This window comes from Pteropus alecto, unplaced genomic scaffold (assembly GCF_000325575.1).
Source record: "Pteropus alecto unplaced genomic scaffold, ASM32557v1 scaffold7, whole genome shotgun sequence".
NCBI lineage: Eukaryota > Metazoa > Chordata > Mammalia > Chiroptera > Pteropodidae > Pteropus > Pteropus alecto.
Window position 1 is genome coordinate 49242690 of NW_006494614.1, and position 20408 is coordinate 49263097.

Below are 20408 nucleotides of genomic sequence, written 5' to 3' on the forward strand. Positions count from 1 at the left end.
GAGAAGAGTCAATTGTTATTCAACATCACTTATTTCATTCCTTAGACTGTTCCACCCCGCTGACTTTCTCTCTGACCAGCTGTGTGACCTTGGGCAAGTCAATGGACATTTCTGCATTTGTTTTCTCAGCTGGTAAATAGATTGTTCTAAATCTTTATTTCTCAGTCTCATATGTGTGTGAGAATCACCTGGGAGCTGCTTCAGAAAATCTCACATGGAGCCTGAGCATCTACCTGTATTTTTGACAAGCACCCTGGGTGATAATAATACAAATAAAAGTTTGAGAACCACTCTAGTAAATCAGTACTTCTTAACCACTGATATGTATTAGAATTACTTGAAAAGTTTTTTCAAAAGATACCTGTTTGGCCTCAGTCCTGAAACTACTAATTCAGGGGATAGCTTGGAATGAGACCAAAGCATGTTTTAAAAATGCTCACGGGTGATATTGACTTCCACCCCAGGTCCAGAATCACAAGAGTTAGATATAACCCTACCAAATGGAGAAGTACTCAGGGATGTTGGGGCTGAGCCACAGAGGAGATGTGCCCCCGTGAAGTGCATGGTCTGGCTGGGGAGGCACGAGAGGGAGTCGATGATGTGTGGAGTGCTCCCGGGACTGACAGAACCCAGAGAAGGTCACGACAAAAGATGATTCTGGTCAGTTTTATTCTGTTCAGTTTACTCTGGGGAAGGCATGGAGAGGAGGAGTCAGAAAAAGCTTCATAGAAGTAGAGACATTTGAAGTGTAAGCTTTCCAGTTATAAAAACTTAGGCAAGTCACTTCACTTCCAAGTCTCAGTTTCTCATCAATAAAATGGGGATTATAACACCTGACTTCTAACAGTTACCCCTCAATCATTATTAGTGACTTATAATTATGAGAACATGACCAGCACTTTGTGGGATTCAAGACCCTTGCTATTGGGGCCCAAGTATCTATGACTGGTCAGCAGGATGGTTTAAGGCACTGCCCCAAAGGCCTCTAAGGGATAAAAAAAACCACTGGAGCAATGGTTCCTTCTGCCCCTTCCTTGGCTGTTCAGGGCTGACAAGCAATTTCACACAGAGGACCAGGCAGCCTCAAGGCAAGGAAGCCTTTCTTCTGTCCCTGCCTAGAATGTAAATTAATTACATTCTTTAAGTACCAAGACAGGAGTTTTCTTGTCTGCCAGGCTATGCTGTCTTTCTCTTCCATCTGCCAGGACTGATGAGTGCTTCATGAACAATCGAGTTTCTTGTTTACAAAGTTGGCTGCACAGGCTAATGGAAGTGATCTGTCCCCTGATTAATTACATCATTTTTTCTCCTTTTGTTGTGCTAAAGAGATGAACATCTTTTCTCCTCCCTGCTACAAAGTGTCTCGGTATTATGGCACCCTTGTCATTTCTATCAGGCTTTTGGGCACATTCACTGCTACTACATATGTGTGTGTGTTTGTGCATGCGTGTGTGATGGGAGAGTGTGTAGGGTAACTAAGAAAGACCTGGAAGGAGTAAAGATCCTCAGAAAAAAATGGGTTAATTCTAAGAGGGTAGAAAGTTGCAACTGAAAGGGGTCACAGGAATAATTTAGCCCAATCTGCTCATTTACCAGTGGGAACACTGAGCCCCAGAGGAGGAGGTCACAAAGCCAGAGAGTGGCAAAGGAAAACCATAATGCAGAATCTCTAAGTGCAAGCTCAGTGTTCTTTCCACTCCAGCCTACTCTCTTAGTATTAGGAAATCATAATTAGGAGGGCGATTAACCACACATGTCATACTATTTACCTCACAGAGTTACCACCTGACTATTCCAGGTACATGGTAGAGATAAATGATATGATATAATATATGATACGATGTGATGTGATATAATACAATATAATAATAATAGGAATCACCATTTATGGGATGTTTATCATGTGCCCGGTACCATAGTACTAAGCATTTATATTTCTGATAATATTTAATGTGTACTTCAACTGTATAGTATATCTCTATTTCACAGATGAGGGAAATAAGGCTCAGAGAAGTTAAGCAACTCACCCAAAGTTGCACAGCTATTTGGTGGCAATGTCTGAATTTGAATATAGGACTGCCTCATTTCATTAGCATCTAACTGCTTTGATTTGAAACCAGGCCCTATTTAATTTGAAATCTGGCACTATTTAGTAATACAATGGCAATTTTTATAAGGTATCACATGAAATATATTCATGTTGACCTTCAGAATGATCCTAGGAAGTGGACACAGAAGGTGTTATTACCTCTATTTTATCAACAAGGACTCTGAGGCTTATACACTATAGGTCACTGGCTTTAGGGTGAATGATGGATATTTGTTGTAAATGATGGCTTCTCCAAAAAGCCCTCCTACTGTCCTAGGCACAGGGGCCTCTCTCAGCTCTGGACTCCCATGCACGGTTCTTTCTTCTGGCATCTCAGGAAGCACTTCTCCTTCTCTCCCATATCAGAGTGATTCACATTCAAGTCTTATCTTCTGCCATAATGCAACCACAGTGCACTGCATACTCAGTAAATATTTGCTAAGTGAATGAAAAATTGTGATTATGGGTATGAAGAGGCCTAACTTTTTGCAGGACTCAAAATTAAAACAGTTAACCCATTCTATGGCACATGAACATGTGCAGAGATGATTTTATAAAACAATAACATGAGAGACAGAAGGACACTGATAAATAAATGACGGGACATCCATTTGATGGAATACTATATAGCCATTAAAAACAAGTACACAGAAGACTAATGACATAGAGACACGTTCATTATTTATCGGTTAGGAGAAAAAGGAGGTTATTAAAATAACTTGTTTATTAATGCGATCTCATTTTATTTGTTTTTGGTGAGTATTGCATGCACACAGCACTTAGAAAAAAGACTAGTAGGAAAGACAGGAAATGTTAACTGGGAATTTCCGGCAGGGGGAATCATGACAATTTTAACTTTCCTCCATAGAGTTCTTGGTAATTTCCAAAAATTTTTGCAACGATAAACATGTATTTCTTTTGACAATGGAAAGCACCCCAATAAATGTCACTTAAAGTGTTTAGAAAAAAGGCCTTACCCCTGGGGTTGGTAAGTGTGGCTTCCGTGGCCTTCCCGCCATCCCCACAACGAGTGTCATCAAAGGGGAGGCACTGGTCACCTGTCCCCGCAACCACCTCAGAGTTCTTGACGAGGTCCTTCACCACCACGGTGGACTTGATCTTAAAGACCCGCCGGCTGTTGGTGTCAGAGAGGAAGATGGCCCCACTCATAGGGTCCGTGGTCAGGTAGTACTTATGTGCTGGACTGTGACTGGAAAACAAGGACATGCCCATTGGAGAGCACTTTCTTTTTTCCTATCAGGTAGCCAGAGATATATACAACTTAAATCCAAGCCCAAGTGTCTTATGGAAATGATGTCCACGTTTTGAGTGACAGTTCCCCAATTTTTCTGGCCGCAATGGTTGGTCTAACTCTCCCTTCCACTCAACCATCAATGCCAATGATTGTGATGCCCAGCCCAGTGCCACATCAGGAGCTCAGTATGTGTTTTCTTAAAAGGATTATCAATGAGGCTTACCATACGTAGCCTGTAAATCCAAGCCAGAACCATGAAAGTGTTTGACTTCAGAGAACACTTTTAGAGTTTGACTCACAAGCTCTTCTCTCACAGAGTTTTTATAGCAGCCACAACCCTGCTTGGGACTGACTGATAAGACCCTGGCCAAATCTGACACACTGCTGGCATCAACACCGTCTTCAGCTGACACTCGTGTTACACTTATCAGGAGCCCAGTATTCTCCCACTTGCAGTCAGATACAAATGAATTTGCACGATTAGTTTGTAATTTGTAGCAACATCCAAGAAAAAATAAAACACCAGAGCAGTGCTGATGATGGTTCTATTTCTGGAAAACTGTCATAAAGACAAGGCTATGCTAACAGAGGTAAGTGAAGTCAGACCACGACTGTACAGAGGCATTACGGAGACAAGGCTCTGTCTCTAGGCAGAGGGTAGGAAAAATGCACAGGCTTTGGAATCAGACCAGTCTGGGTTCTAAGTCTAGCTCTGTCATTTCCAGGTTCTGAGACTTAAGGAAATTACTTGGCCTCCTGAGCTTCCAGTTTTCTTTATCTGCAAAATGGAGATGTTAATAGCTACCTTGTTGATGTATTGGAAAAATTACATAAAATAGTATAAGACAAATGTTCAGCATGATACACAGCACCTTGTAGGTACTCCATTAACTGGTGTTTTAATTACTGGTCATTATGTCTGTTTCCGTACTCAGAGAGGACTTCAGAGTAGGTACCACTTATTAAGCTTGGATTCTGTTATCACACGGTACTGATTTATAATTTCTTCCAAGTCTAGGCCACATTGGAGTTGGAGTCATAATTCTTGGGAAGCTGTTCTCAGCTCCTGTGCATGGCCTGATATTTCCCAGGCCCTTAAACTGCATCTCATATTGACAGCCCATTATTCCAAGTCTCTGGAAAGTCTTCTGGTTCAAAGGAATCTCTCTGTTCAGGCTGGATGGCCTGGCACTGGCCATTTTCACTGGACAGTGGGACATACTATGTTAAGGGAAGCGGGGAAGAGTGAGCAATGCCTAGAGCACCCGCAGAGTAGGGGCGCTGAACATCCCCTCGGGATGCAAGTAAGGGGGTTAGAAAAGTCTAGAAAGAAGTTATTTCATATTTTATCAGGCATGTAAGTTTTGGGTCTTTAAAAGAAGAAATTTTTTCCAGATTGGTGGTTTTTTTTTTAATTACGTGTGAAGATTGGGGCATCTTAATCTTTTTAGTGTCAAGGTGTCTAAAGGTGTTAATCTGGCCTTGACTGTCTGTCATCATAACCACCCCTTGCTTTGGACAGTGTCTTGGGGACTGGCAGCTTCTAACAAGGCTTTCTTTCCTTCGTTTCCTCTTCTTGAATTTGACTAAGATGTCATGATTTTCTCCAACCGTCTTGCCTCTCCAGCCCTAACACTACTGTCCTATCACCTTTTTCTTGAATAAAGGGCAGGTCTCTCCGCCTGTAGCCTGGGTCCTCCCCAAGCTATTCTCTACCACCTAACCCAAATACCAACATGTCACCTCAATACTTTTCCTTCTAGGACTGCCCATTTTTTATAGGCTAAGTTCAGAACTCCCAGCCTAGCAGCACACAAGGCCCACAATGCTCTGCTGCTGCTCCATCTTCCCAGCCTTCTTCCAGACATTTCCTCACAGACCTCCTGCACTCCAGCAATACTGACAACTTGTCCCTCAACGTGCCTTCATATGTCTTTATATCTGCTGTTCCTGCCCCATGGGAGATCCCTTCCCCTTCCCTTTTCAGTCTGCTGATCTGCTACTCACTCTTCAGGGGTCAGCTCAAATCGCACCCTTTCTGGTCAAACCTTCCTGGACCTTTCTTCTTTGTGCACTGAGATTCATATCTGTTCATATCTGGATTACAGGACACTTAACATAATGCTGTGGCTATTTATTTATGTGTCTGTTTCCCAAATCCTACAGTCAATACATGAAGAGACAGGCTTTTATTTATTTTTGTATTTCCAGTGATCAGCTTGGTGCCTTCTAGCTCATAGCAACCGCTTGCATTAAGTAAATGGCATCACCATTTTTAGTTCATTTAAGTGGTATTTTCAATCAAATTCCTGAGTTTTTCTTTTACTTCTCTTTTGGGGGTGGTGGTAACAGGAGAGCTGTCCTGTTTATCCCGAAATGACTCCTGTGACTTACCCTATAACGTGGCACAGATTTAATCTTTCCTGATGACACTGGTGCTGGCTAGATAAAATGCAGTGACCTTAGATCCCACTCTGTAACGATAGGGCAGCCTTGATCTTTCTGCTTTCTTGATGATAGCTGTGAGGTGGATGTGATTATTTCATTCCTTTGTGCATTACTCATGATAAACTGGTGCTATCCACCTTGGCAGAAAAATGGGTCCTGAGGGAGTATGATGAGGGGCCCTGTCCACTTAGATTAGCCCCCTGCGTTTCTGGTTCATGTATTTTTGCACTGCCCCAGAGAAGTGCCACTCACGTGGAGCTTCTCAGATTGGTGAATTCCAGAACAGGGTCGCATTGGCAGGATCGTTCCAGAGTTTATAAATGCTGTGGCCCTATCGTTTGTGCCCAAGGACAAATTTGAGGTCTGTGGTGGTTTAGATGTGAATTCTAATTTGAGAAAGTCACCTAAATCATTCAAGCTGTAGGTCCTTTAGCTGTCAAATGATTAAGTCCCTGCTCTGCTTTGCTCAGAGGCTTGTCATTAGGATCAAATGAAATTATCCATCTCAACAGCCCTTTCCACTTGGCAGAGCTCACTTCTTCCTCATGCCACCTGCACTGGGAACAGCACCCGGTCCTCTGCTGGGAGCAGTGCCACCTGTCTGTGGAGCACAGCTGCAGAGACGACTGTCATGAGTACAGAAGCATTCTCTACCATCTCTGGGTGCCTATTCCTTTCTGGACACTGTGCTAGCATTTTATACTCATGATCTCATGTTCCTCACAACCGCCATATAAGGCAGGTGCTTTTTTTTTTTCTTTTTAAAGTATTTCAGAAAACTAAGACTGAGAGAGGTGAAGTGACTTGACCAGGGTCAGAAACTGCTAAGTGATAGGATGGATTTTCAACTCTGATCTACTTGACTCCAAAGTCAGTGTTCTTTTTACTTCTCCACACTGCTTCTCAGGGTTCAGGAGGCTCCACTGCCCTTATTCACCAGAGTACCTGCTCATATCTTGAAACTGAGCTCAAGCATCACCTCATCTTGTAATGCCATTCCTTGATTCCTGGGCTCCCCTTACCCTCACTGATAGAATTGGCTACTTCTTTGCTGTGTTCTCACTAGACTCTCAGCAGATTGTACTTTTCCTACCTCTAGCACCTTAAGACATGTTTCTGTTTGGTAGCCTGTCTCCTCCATGACATCTTGAACTCCTCAAGGGTAGGGACTGGCTTCTAGTGCCTGGTGCTTAGACCTGGGCCAGGGCAGAGGAAGTGCTCCAGAAAGGTCTGCTGAATTTCTGAATCAGTGAGTAAGTGACCATCTGCCTCCCTGGGAGAATATGCAGAAAATACCCATGGCTAAGGATCTTAGAGTGATGGCTCACAAACATGGCTACACTTCAGATTCACCTGGAAAGCTTTCAAAAAAGCCTCACGCATAACATCTGAAGGGTCTGGGCATCTGTAGCTTTAAGATCTCTCCAGGTGACTCTGAGGCACAGACAGATTTGTAAACCATGGCCTTAGGCCAGTGCTTCTCAAACTTTAATGTCCATATGAATCACCTGGAGATTTTGTTAAAATGAGGATTTCAGTTCAGCAGTTCTGGGGTGTTGCTGCCTCCAGTCTGTATTTCTAACGAGTTCTCAGAGGATGCCAGTGTTACTTGACTGCACTTCAAGTAACAAGGCCTTAGAAGACTCTGCCAACCATAAATGCATGGGATGGATAATGGCCTACGGCTGGGACCCCGGGCCCAATTCTGTGGCAGACGTGTGTCTGACCCAGTTCTGATCCTGAGCAGGCCTGGGCACAGAGTAAGGTCACAGCTCTGTTTCCAGAGTCTGCCTAAGGCCCACATTCTTTTCTACTTTCTTAAACATAACCTTGGTTACATAAAATCTTAAGAGACTATAAGGGTATCATTACTGAAGTTAATGAGCTAAAGTCAAGCCTCACTCTGCCCTCTTTCTAGGGAATTTCCTAGCAGGAGCTGCGAGCCAGGAGTTTCTTGGGATGAAAGGTGATCTGGTCTCTGCTTCTGAGTGAGAATTCTCCCTTTGCCTCAGAGTAAGGTCTACCTTGTGCAAAGGAGCATCCCTTGACCACATCTGGTGGCAGCCCTAGCAGAACCTGATTTACTGGATCTTGGAACCAGTGGGAAGAGCTCGAGTATGAGAGCCACACAGACATGGGTTCAAATACCAGTTCTACTGCCCACTTGGTGGGCGACTTTGGGCAAATTGCTTCATTACTCTGAGCCTCAGTTTTTTCATCTGAGAAATGGGGATAATCACATCTACTTCAAATGGGTATTTTGGGGACAAAATTGTATAAAGAATGCAAATCTTGAGCATAGTACTTGTTCATTAAAAAATAAAAATGTGAGGGTCAAGTGGGTAAATATATTGTAGCTGAAGGAAACTGGACTTTGGATGGTAAACACACAATAGAATATACAGATGTCAAATTATAATGTACACCTGAAAATTATATAATTGTATTAACCAATGTTACCAAAGAAACTTAATTTAAAAAAATGCCCAATAAATGGTAGCTGGTCACTTTGAGAAACCTCCAGAAAATTTATGTTGCTACATAATGGAAAAGACAGGTATGGTAGACTTAACATTGCCCTGTCCAACCTATTTCCTGGGGCAGTTAAGGGCTCTGCTAGAATTAACATAATATGTATAGCTGTGATTGATCTAGACTGAGTTCAAATGTACTTCTGAGCAACAGGCTTCAAATATTCCTCTATGACCCTGGGGAAGAGATCTGGGAAGAGATGAGGATCCTTATTCCCTGAAGGGGTCCACAGAGGAAGATGCCCAAAGGATTAGTGGTCCCTGGACTGAGCATGCTCAGCGTCGAGGCCAAAAAGGCCAAAGGCAGAGGAGATGAGACTGCTCTGAGGAGTACACACACACAGCCTAAGAGCACCAGCCTGAACAAAAAGCTATTCCTGGGAACAGCTGAAACAGTAAGTGCTAATGAAGAGGACAAAATTTTAGAATTTCATTATCCACTTCTGACATTCACTGATGGGGACGTGAAGGCCCAGAGAAAGGAAGGGATTTGCCAATGTCTAGGTACCAGTTAAAATCAGAGCTGGAACCCAGGCCTCCTTATTCTGGATTAAATTCAGAAAACTGAAAGGCAGAAAAGAATTCCTTTTCCTCTCCTACTTTGGTCACTTTAGAAATAGTTTTTAGCACCTGAGAAAACAATGAATTGAGAGAAAGCAAGAAACTGGCTTTGAAATCATACCATAGCTGTAGCAAAAGATCACTAAACATCAGAAACAACAGGCACCGAAACCATAACTCTCTCAATTTACAGATGGCAAGATTAAAAACCAGAAAAGCAAGGTGACCAGCCCAAGGTCACATGATGAATGCATGGCAAAGCTGGACAAGCACCCTGACATCCTGACTCTTCCCAGCTAGGTCTCCCGGTATCCTGGCTGTGACCCAGGCAGTTATCACCACTGATGGACATTTTTAATGTTCAGTGCTAGGTGTTCATCATGATCTTCACTGAAATATACTTCACATGAAATATACTGAACTTGAGGGCCCATATCAACTATACGAAGCTCATTGAAAATCTTTTAGATTTCAGTGTCAGAAAAAAATATTCCTCCTCTGAGAAGTGGGCATATTTTCCCATTTCCGATAATGCAGACCATGGAAATATTTGTTTCCCTGTTTATTCTGTCTGCCAGGAAGTTCAGAGTCTAATTCGATATATGATTACATATCTCTGTTTCCTCTGTTTTTCTTTTGTTCCTAAATTCTATTTAATTTACTTTAATGCATGTGTCTTTGATAGTAAGAGGACTGAATTCCTTTTTGGGAAAGATGAAGACATCATATAATTGTTATAAAGATGATGATAATACTACATCACCACCACCACCACCACCGCCACCACCATCACCACTTCTGGAGCTCCTTTCTGTGCCTGGCACAATGCTAGATACTTTACAAATATCCTCTGTGACCCTTATAACAACCTCTAAGGGAGATTTTACGAACCTCAAGTTAGGAACTAAAGCTCAGAGAGATGAAGTAATCTTTTCTAAGTCACACAAATGGGGAGCTTCAGTTTTCTCAACTGTGAATTGGATGTATCATGAGTACCTCCTTCATAGGGGGTAAACTGTTATATAAACCGTGTAAACCACTTAACTCCCTCTCTGCTACACATTAATGCTCTGTACATGTTAACTATTATTATGATCTTAGTATATATGATTGTTACCTGAATACTATATCTAATCATGTAGATATTGATATTATTATTGGATTTTGGGTCATCTACCTCCTATCATCTTAAGACTTTCTTTTATCACAACTTAGCATCCACTTCATATGCCACTTTGATCTGAGCCACATGTAGGTGACTGAGAGCACCTCTGTAGCAGTGCAAACCAAAGCTCCATCTGCTTAAGGCAACTTTCAAGTAATCCAAAAGTGTGTGAGGCTGGGAGACTCTAAAGAGACTGTTACCCAGGAGTCAAATATGTGCCACAGTAACAGGTGACGCTGACAGGCAGACATTTCTCCTGGTGTATCCAATGAGGTTCACTTCTGTCTGCTGTAGTGTCACTGTGAGCCTACATGACAATGGGTATTGCTCTCTTTGTGTGGTCTGTAGGGTCTGGAAATCCTACCCCACTTTGTTCTTGTTGGCAAACTGTCTGGTGGGGTCACCTGGCATCCCAGCCACTAAAGTCGAGGTACCTAGAATGCCCACAGAAGTGCAAATCTGAAACCTGTCTTCTTCTAGTTTCTTCTCTCGATCGAGATGTTCTCAGGACTTCCCACTGTGACCACCAAAGTCACTCAACACAGTTAGGATGATGTTCTCCTTTATTCTAAGGATAAGCAGACTGTGGTGTTCACATTACTATGCCAACATTAAAATTATTCCTTATTACTTCAGTCTGTCATGTTCACAGACTACCAAATAAACTGCTGCACTTTGCTAGAGAATAAAGGAGTTCAGGCTCTCACACGTACCCACCATTATTAATGACGTCCTTTCATTGTAACTGATTACCTCCAATCAGTTCCAGCCACAGAGGATTCATTTGCCATTGAGCCTTCTGAAATTGACACATGCATCTTACCACACAACATGCAACAAGGCAGAGGAGAGACAGGAAATTCTCCACTGGTTGGCTTACCTATGTCTGAAATCTTTATTTCTGACAGAAGACAGGAGAGCAGGGAATAGAAGAAAGAATGAGGTGTTAGCAGCAGGGTTAGAAGCATTATTAGCAGCCTGAAAACTTGACAGCAATGGTACTATACAATACTATAATAAATAAAGACTTAGCAGCTATGACACTGATATATTTTATAGTGGATATTGCTTGTCAGTAAGCTCACTTACAAGCAGCTACATATCACAGAAGAGGCATGGTTTCACCTGTACCACTACTGCTGACTTCAGGAAAGAGGACAAGGTTGACACATGGTGTTGCTTTCACCAGGGCTAAGAAAGAAGCTGAAACAATAAACTCCCTGGCCCGACAGACACATGCTGTGTCTCTGTCTGTGCCCGCTGTCCTACAAAGGGTTATCAAAATGTGCATAGCCCACTATGGTCCTCTTCTTAACAGAATACAGAATTGGAGATACACTATGATTAGAAGGGAGAGGCTAACACAGAGAAACAGACCTGGGGGAAAAAAAAAGACTGGAAGAAAATATATAAAGATGACGATATATTGATAAATTTATTTTTCTTTCTAAATTTCATTTACTCCTCCCTTCCTTACCTGCTGGCTTCCATAATCTCCCCAAAATGGTGGGAGGAAGACAAGGAAAATGGGCTCTCTTACTTTAAAGATGTGAAAATGGAGGCCCAGAGAGGATAACTGTCTTGCCCCAAGCTGCACAGCTTCTCTGCCAAGGTGGGCTGATCCCTTAGGCCACGGCTCTTTTCCTCACAGTGTAGGAGATAGAAAGACAATATGAGAAGCTAACTGGAGCAAGTTTCCTCAAGGGTTCCTTCTTCCTTGACAAATGTCTTTGTCAGTCAAACTCATAACAGAGGGAAGAAAGGCAGAGAATATTCCATCAGTGGCCTGGTTCTCATTCAGCCTGATATCTGATTTCCTATGACTACACAGAATGAGAGTTTCTCAATCTTTTTGTGTCCAAAGACCTTCTCCTTCACTTGTCCCTGTGCGTGTGGGCAAGTACTAACAGTCTCCTCTTGGGGGCTGTGATGGCTGTCCGTTGGCCAGCAAGCTTTCCCCTCTGTTCACATATGCACTGCAGAGTGAGATTCTCAGCAGGCACTCACCTCCAGGGAATAACTTAATAAGGCATTAAGCCAAAGCGGCCCTCATTGGGCCAACTGACAATTCTTTGATGAGGAAGAGCTACATGATGGCCTTCTGGTTTTGGGTCCACCATTCTAGAAGCTAGACCTTGGGCAAGTTCTTTAACTTCTCTAACTCTCCTTTTTCTTGTTTGTCATGGGCATTAGTAATCATTATCTTGCAGAACTCTTATACTGGGTAAAGAGCAAGGGCCTCACAAAAATGAGTTTCCTTTTCCCCTGGCCACTTTGGAGGAAGGTGTTCCAGCTGAAGGGCCTATCCCACTCACATGGACCCCAGCCCAGAAGAAAGCAGTTGTGAAAAACTTGGCTTCTCTATTTCTAACCACAACTTCTCTGTGACCAAAGAGCCCACAGTATTGTTGTTCTAAAGAGATGTGGTTTAGGCAGGCATAGAGAAAGTCCAACACATCAGGCCCTTCCCTGAGCTGTAAGTGTGGCTGTGCTCTACTGCTCATTGTCGGGATGGAGGAAAAGAAGAGATCGACTCGGCTGGCTTGGCAGCACCTTAGGAGCAGAGAGATGCTGCCTGATTTTAGCCTGGAGGCCTTATCTCAGTATTAGGCAGCTGAAGAGAACTCCTAAACCTGATGAGTGTTAAGTAACAGGGCCGATCTTGGTAACACTGGCATGCGACCTTGGCCATTAAGCTATCCTTGTCCTTATAAAAAAGACTCATGTAACTAAGTGAAATCAGGTTGGTGCTAGGAGGCAGAGAGAAGATTCAGGGGCTTCCAAGGAGTCTAATTCTTGGTTGCTAGCAGCCTTCTACATCACCTGGATGCAAGGTTAGCACCTCCCTGTCCCAAGAGTGGTTTGTCTTCATCATGATGCCCTGTAAAAAGCAGCACCTGCTTCCCCAGAGTCCCCAGCAGGGAAGTGAAAAGTTTAACTTCTGAGATGGGAAGTGAAAAGTCTCTGAGTCTGACAGGTGAGGCTCTGTCCTGCCCCTTTTTCGGGATCCAGTGGGAAATGCCAGGTAATCCTAATGGCAAAGGGACATTGTTAAGACCTGTGAGGAAGGCATCACCATACACACCTCAGCTCCAGGATGTTGGTGACATTCCCAGATGGGAAGATTCTTCGGATGTAGTTGAAATCTCCGACATAGAGGCTCCCATCAGAGCCACATGTCAGGGCCACAGGGGCCAAGAGCTTGTTGCCGTCAGCAAGGCCATTGCAACTGGGACAGGAGATGCTCCTCCGGCGTCCATTGCCCATAATACTCCCGATGACAGGGGGCTGCTGAGACACGAACTGGTTCTCCCCATTCCCTTTGTGCAGGATGCCTGCAACAAGCACAGAACAGAACCATCTATGGAGCAGGGCGAGGCTCTCTTCTGTGGCTGACCACAGAGTGGCCTACGTTTCACGAGCAGTGCAAGATCCCTGCCTACCATTTCTACACTCATCTCCCAAGGCTGCTTCACCTCCAGAATGAAACCCAGAGGAGCCTGAACAGGCCATATTGATTTATTGATTGAATCCTCACGACAACTCTGTAAGATAACAGGGGAACAGGCTAGGTGGCTTACCTGAGGTTACACAGATGATACTGGAGGTTTCCTGAGTTTGGGCTCTCAACCATTCAGTTCCACTGCCTCTCAAATAAATTGCACACATCTCATGGACCTAGTTCAAGTCTCTACTACACATGAATTCTTTATTGTACTTGCCTGTTTTTCTCTCTTTAGACTGATACTATTTCAAGGTGGGGGCTGTGTCTTCTCCCTTTTCTATATCCCCAGTGTCAGAGTCAGAACCTGACACAGAGTAAGTACCAATATTTATAGAAATGCATAAGGGAAACTCGGTCTCTTCTCACCAAGGAGACCCCAGTTTTTACCTGGTTTTGTTGCTAATGGGCTGATCTCAGATCTTGCAGAGATCTCTTCACTGCTTTAGTATCCTTGGACCTGTTTTCCCACCAGCAAAATGAAGGGATTGACCTCAATAACTCATAAACTTCGTCCCATATCTAATAGTTTCTTTTCAGACCCAGATCATCCTTTATCTCCTATATATTGTCACGGCCACCAAATTGGACTCTTCACCCCTACCAGCTGATGCCTGAGTGAGTTTTGGTTTTCATGGTCATGAGTATATTTTCCCAGGCTGTCATCTATTAGCTTTGGCCTTTATTGAACAGATATCTTCCATTTTTATGTAGTCTAATCAATCATTTTTCTACTTGAATGTTTGTGCTTCTTGGGTTTTAGTGAATCCTTTGAGATCAAAAAAGATATTCTCCTATATTTTCTTCTATTAATTTTAAAATATTATCTTTTAAATTTGGATGTTTATCAAACTTTATTTTGTTTATTTTGTAGACAATATGAACTTAATTTTTTCTCCATGTATTGAGCCAGTTTTCCAAGTATCAATCTCTAAAACACCTACCCATCCTCCACTGTAATGTGATGCCACCTCTATTGTATACCAAGTTCCAATGCACATGGTGTGCAGCAGAAACTTGTAGGTATCCATGGATCTTCACACTATCCCCCATCCTTACTCCATAGTTATAGAAACCCTGATGTTTAGTTGGGCACAGAACCATCTGGAATTGACTATAATCCCCACCCTGTGTGCAGCTCTACTCAGCAGGTGATGAAGTCCCAGTCAATGGTGTGGCAGTAGAAGTAGCACTTGTGTTGCTGGGAGGTGTCCTTACAATGGAAGGGGCTTGCTCTTAGTCCTTTCCTCCTTGCTGGCTGGAAAGGAGATGTGAGGCTTGGAGCTGAAGTGGTCACCTTGGACCATGACCTTGAGGATGGAGGCTTGAGTAGAGCAACGAGAAGAAAGGAGCCTTGACCTCTGACCCTGCAGGGCATTAAACCAGCCCTGGGTGATCTAGCTCAAGACTTTCAGGTGAGTGAGAAACAAATTTTTAATAAGTTTGCAATTCTGTTATTTTGGCTTTTCTGATGTTCATGGCCAAACCTAGTTCTAATTCCTACTCATAGGTCAGTGTCTGAAGTCCTCGTCCTGTCCCATGGAATCTAATTATCTGTTCCTGTGCCAGCACCACACAGTTTTAGTTTTTCTAAGACAGCTTAATATCTGGAGAGTGCCTCTTTGTATTCTTATTTCAAAAAACGGCCTTAGCTAATTCCAAATATTTATCCTATCATTAATTGTAGAACTAGCTTGTCAATTTCACCCCCCCCCTCCACCTCCACCCCCAAAAGCATGTTGAGGCTTTGATAGGCATTCACTGCATCTATAGGTTAGGCAGGAGATATCCAATATCATCCCAGAACAAAGAGTGAGCTATCTAACAAATACAAATCTGATTGTGTCTCCGGCATGCTTTAAACCTTTAGAGGCTTGACATTTCCTTCTGAATGAAGTTGAAAGTTCGAATCTTACCCTGGGCTCCAGCTGCTCAAGCCCCCAGCTTTGGCTTTTGCTATTCCCTCCATTTCACCCTTTGCTCAAACCACAAGGAACCTTCTCTCCAGTTACTCTTCTTTTAGGCTTCAGTGCTTTGGCACATCCTGTGCCCTCTGCTTGGAATGTTCTCCCTACTTGTGATACAGGGCTACTCCTTTAGACCCTCTGAGACTCAGTTTAGTTCTCTCCAAAGACACACCTTGCTGAACCAAGAAATTGAGTGAGGTGCTCCTCATCTATGCCCCATGGTGTCCCCTGCTTTCCTCTATGATGGCACTGTCCATGGCACAGCATGGAAATTGCCTGGAAAGTGTTTGTTTCTGACCAAATTCTTGAGGCCTTTTAATTCTGCATCCTCAGGGTCTAGCAGTGACAAGCAAGAGTAGGTTTCCAAGGAACATTTGTTGACTAATCTTTCAGACTGACTGACTGCATACGAGCCTATGGAATCTGAAGTGTGCATTTTTGTTTGTTTGTTTGTTGTATTTTTTTGGTCTCGCAAGGCACAAAGGATATGAGACAAGGGTCACACCCATGACCTGGCTCTGGAGATTCTATTAATCCACTCACCACTTTGGATGTTGAGGGCATGATGCTTGTCCAGGCTCCATCCTCCCAGCTTGGAAGCATCAATTTCATAGCCCTGCAGCATTGCTGTTCTTTTTTCCCACAGGATCAGATCAGGGCAGGATTCGTACTCATAACCCACGGAAACTGCAGACAACAAAAGGCATGGAATGTATAGGTGAGCAAAGCCTCTTTGTTGTCTCTGTCTTTTGTAGGAAAGGAAAAAGGATCCTATTTCTTAGTGGAACCAGATCTATGTGCAATACAAACACAGGGATGCCAAGCCTGAATATCCTTTTCTTTGAAGAATGATGGTACGTTATTAGGAAAAGTTAAACGAAGGTATTGAATTTTTTAAAAAAGGACCCAGGTGAATCGATTCCAGGGAAATAATCTTTAGCATGGGAAATACTTTAGGCACAAAAGTCTTCACTGCAGCATTATTTTTAATAGTGGAAAACTGGAAGTAATCTAAAGGTTCAGAAAGGGCTAGAGGTTGAGCAAACCAAAGTGTATCTACTTGAGGAATATTCTGCACTACTGGAAATTATGGTTATGAAGACCACAGAGTGTCCTGGAAAATGCTTATGGAATAATGCTAAGTTGAAAAGACTGGTTATATACAGTATTATATCTATGTTAAAAAATTCATACATAAAAAATGTAAATTTTAACAAGTAGCTGTATTTGTTTATAGGAACATGTACAACTATTTCTACTTTTTGACCATTTATCAAATTTTTATTAATGAGCATAGTAGTGCATGGGGGATTAGACCTTCAAGGGTTGGAGCTGCTAATAGTCCAGCTCTGAAACAACCCTGGGATCCTGCTCTAATCCGGAAGCTGAAATGAGCATAGCCAGCCTCAGAAGCCCAAGGTCTGGGTAAAACTGGGACTCCAGGGGAGGCTATAGTCACCTTCTGCTTCATCTTAAAAAAAGATAGCAATAACAATAACAAAGAGACAACCTCTCTGATTGGAAATAAGGTAAAGAGGCCAGAAAGGCTTTCTGATGAAGGAAGAATCTTAGCTCCTGTACTTCAATAAAACTAGAGAAACCCAGGAGCTCTAGACGCTCATATTTGTAATGGGTAAATTCAAGTCCAATGGCTGTGGGAGCCAGGGCAATATCCAAACAGCTCTATCTTGGTGGCACAAAATCTCTTTCAGCCCATCACATACCACCATAGTGTTTTGTCAAGGGGCCTTTTTGGTTTTGTAATACCTTTTTTAATGGTCAAGTTTTCTACATTTAAGTCTTTGAGTACACTCTTTTAGGTCAGGGATGGTCACTGAAAGGCCCTGCAGGCCAACTAAGCCTTAGGTACTTCTGAGAAGAGGGAGGAAGAATAGAAACAAGCAAGGTGGAGAGACAGCCCTGTCACCTCCCCTCTCCTCCGAGTGCTATTGTCTCTGTGAGGACCATGTTGAGTCCTATGGCTGGGAGACTCACCGAAGGCTTCTGACAGCCCAAACACCTTCTGGTTGTAGACATCTGTCTTATCCCAGATGAAATAGTAGGACAAGTCTGGGGCCGCAGCAAACCACTTCCTGAAGAGGCGGCCCTCAACTGCCACCATTAGGTGGACCTTCATGAGATTGAAAGGGATGGTAGGATGGGTCAGGCTGATCCTCAGGACAGATTTATAGCCCGGTGTACGGCTGCTCAGGTAGTTCAGCTTCATCTTGCAGCCAGAGATAGCAATTTCCTCTTGTAACGCCTAGAGAGACAGATCACAGCAAGTGATGGTCATGGAATAACCGGTGGGAGGGAGATGGCCACAGCCCCATGTATTCTGGGTGTTCAGAGGCAAAGGAGGAAGCAGCAAGGGAAAAAGGGGAGAAGGAGAGAGGAGGGGCAGGAATTAGGAGTGAAGAAAGAAGAGGAGAAAGCAGAATATGAAGAGGAGTAGGAGGAGGAGGGGGAAAGGAAGAAAGGGGCAAAAGGGAGGTAGGGAGGAGGGAAGGAAATATCAGAAAGCCTGGTTTCCAGGGCCAACTCTTTCACTGACAGCCCTGCCTCACTGAGCCTCAAGTTCCTCCTCCATTCAACAGGGGTGACAATGCTCAGCTCATTGCATAGTGAAAGGAACACGTAAAATAATGTGTGTAAAATACTTACAGTGTCGCCTCTCATTCATCAGCTGTGTCATCCTAGAAAATTCATGAAACCTCGTAATCTGTTTCCTCACTGGATCAGCATGAGGATTGAATAAGGTCACACATACGAAGTGCCCAGCACATAGTGAAGACTCAGTAAATGTTACTAAGTGGGGTGGGTGGTGCTGTTGGTGGTAGTGTTGCTGGAAGTAGGGGGAACTATGAAGAAAGTTCCCTCAGACTAATGTGGACAGCTGCAAGGATTGTTTCTTTCTCAAAACTTTCCTAAAGTATGATCTGTTTCAAATGGCTTTCCTTTTCAGGAAAACAAACAGAGACCATGAGATGTTGCCCAAACAATTATGCAGGGTTGAGAGCACAGCTTGCCAAGGACCTGCAGCTAATGCGCCCCCCACCCCAAGCTTGTCCGTAGAAAGAGACTGAATTGGTTGCATGGAGTTTCCATGCTCCAGTGCTGTTCTAGATGAACGGAGTGGTTCTACTGGGTGCAATGGGCTCAGTTCCAAGATGGAAAGTTGAAATTAATGCCAGGATTTTCTGGAACATGGCAAAAGCAGAGAAATTTTATCAGCTTGATGCTCTGGGCGCTGTTTCAAGAGGAGGACATTAAATCAATTGTGGCTAACATGTCCATTAAAACGACAATGGTTATTCTACTTTCTGTTCACAGAAGAACTTGGCCTTCACAGAGAAAGCTTTTTCCTTTCTGTCCATTTCATATGTGGGTGTGAGCTCTCACTCCCACCTCATTCTTCTGAACACACAAAATTTTAGGAATTGGGCCTAAACCAAAGCAATCTTCCTAAATTTCAGCTTATAAATTCTAGGCAAAGCAGGCTCTATACCCCGGTGTATCACAGACAGGGTTCAAGTGCCATCCTGATGCTCTCATAAATATTTACCTCTTTAATATACCCTTTAAAATATATATCTCCCAGTACTTGCAAAGGCTAGCCAATGACAGGCCTGGGAAAACCCAAGTATGTTTTCATGTATTTCATCAGTCTGATCATAAGCAAAGTTTGTGACCCAGCTGGGCTTGGGGACACCCAGCCCAGGGAGTCCTATAAAGAGGGTGGGACCTTTAACCTCACTCGTTTCAAAGTTCTTGCTCCTAGGAAAATGTCTAGCTGGAGCTGAACCAGGCTTGAGTAACAGATTACTTCTTTCCAGCTAGCTCAGTCTCCACTGACAACCATTTAGCAAGAAAGGTCAGCCTGGTAGTTGAGACAGGAGACAAGTGCTGAATCTCTGAAAAAGCGTGAGCTTTCAATCTAGGGGTGCAATGAGAATTTCAAAATGGTTATATTTCCTTTTTGTGGCCTAGCGTCTGAAGCCACTCAATAGGGCACATGTAGAGAGATGTGTTTGCTCAGCCAGGCATGAAATATACACACAAAAATGTAAAAATGCTCTGCTACATCAGCATAGGCAATCCATTAACATGCACATGCCAGTGCTCCCATTAGGCAGGCAGGACCTCTGGGGCTTCTTCCTTGCACTACAATCTCTCCTTTTCCCTATTTCTGCCAGAAGAAACTGGGCTGGGGTAGTGGAAGCAATTCAACTCTGCATAGCTTTTTAGGCAAAGAATCCATCTTGATTTCTATCAGATTAAAATACACCTTTCCACATTACTTTCTTTTAATGCTAATCAAATAAAGCATTTGCATGTATAGATTTGGGCCAAAGCAATCCTTAATTGGCATGAAGGCAGTACATGTAAAACAATCTTAATAATAATAATGGCTAAACTTTATTGAGCATTTATTAGGTGCCAGAAGTTGTACTAAGCAATACACTTTCTCATTTAATCTTCATTATGATGCTCACTATTTGGGACCTTCTGTTTCACTCTTCTTGGTAGAACCTATAATCACAAATATTTTAACAAAATAATGAGAGTGTGGGGGGACACTGGAGCTTAGGGGAAAGGAAAGTAGACGTGAACTGGATGGCAGAAGGGATGAGGAATAGGGATTTGTTATATGCTCATATACACTTTCTCATTTAATCTTTATCATGATGCTCACTATTTGGGACCTTCTGTTTCACTCTTCTTGGTAGAACCTATAATCACAAATATTTTAACAAAATAATGAGAGTGTGGGGGGACACTGGAGCTTAGGGGAAAGGAAAGTAGACGTGAACTGGATGGCAGAAGGGATGAGGAATAGGGATTTGTTATATGCTGAGGGGTAGGGTGCCAGGCAGCTGGATTCTGCAT

General features: G+C 43.2%; 1 protein-coding gene across 8 annotated transcripts in view; it reads right to left on the reverse strand.

Annotated features, from left to right (window-relative positions):
* The window catches only part of TENM4 (teneurin transmembrane protein 4), a 691021-nt gene that overhangs the window by 40065 nt on the left and 630548 nt on the right, over positions 1-20408 (reverse strand). For all 8 annotated transcript variants that reach the window (XM_025042569.1, XM_015600544.2, XM_015600547.2 and 5 more), the window contains 4 exons: positions 17514-17781; positions 16062-16205; positions 13135-13384; positions 3067-3299 (listed from right to left, as the gene is read on the reverse strand). In XM_025042569.1, the coding sequence (XP_024898337.1) occupies positions 3067-3299; positions 13135-13384; positions 16062-16205; positions 17514-17781 (895 nt within the window). The remainder of the gene's footprint in view (positions 1-3066; positions 3300-13134; positions 13385-16061; positions 16206-17513; positions 17782-20408) is intronic.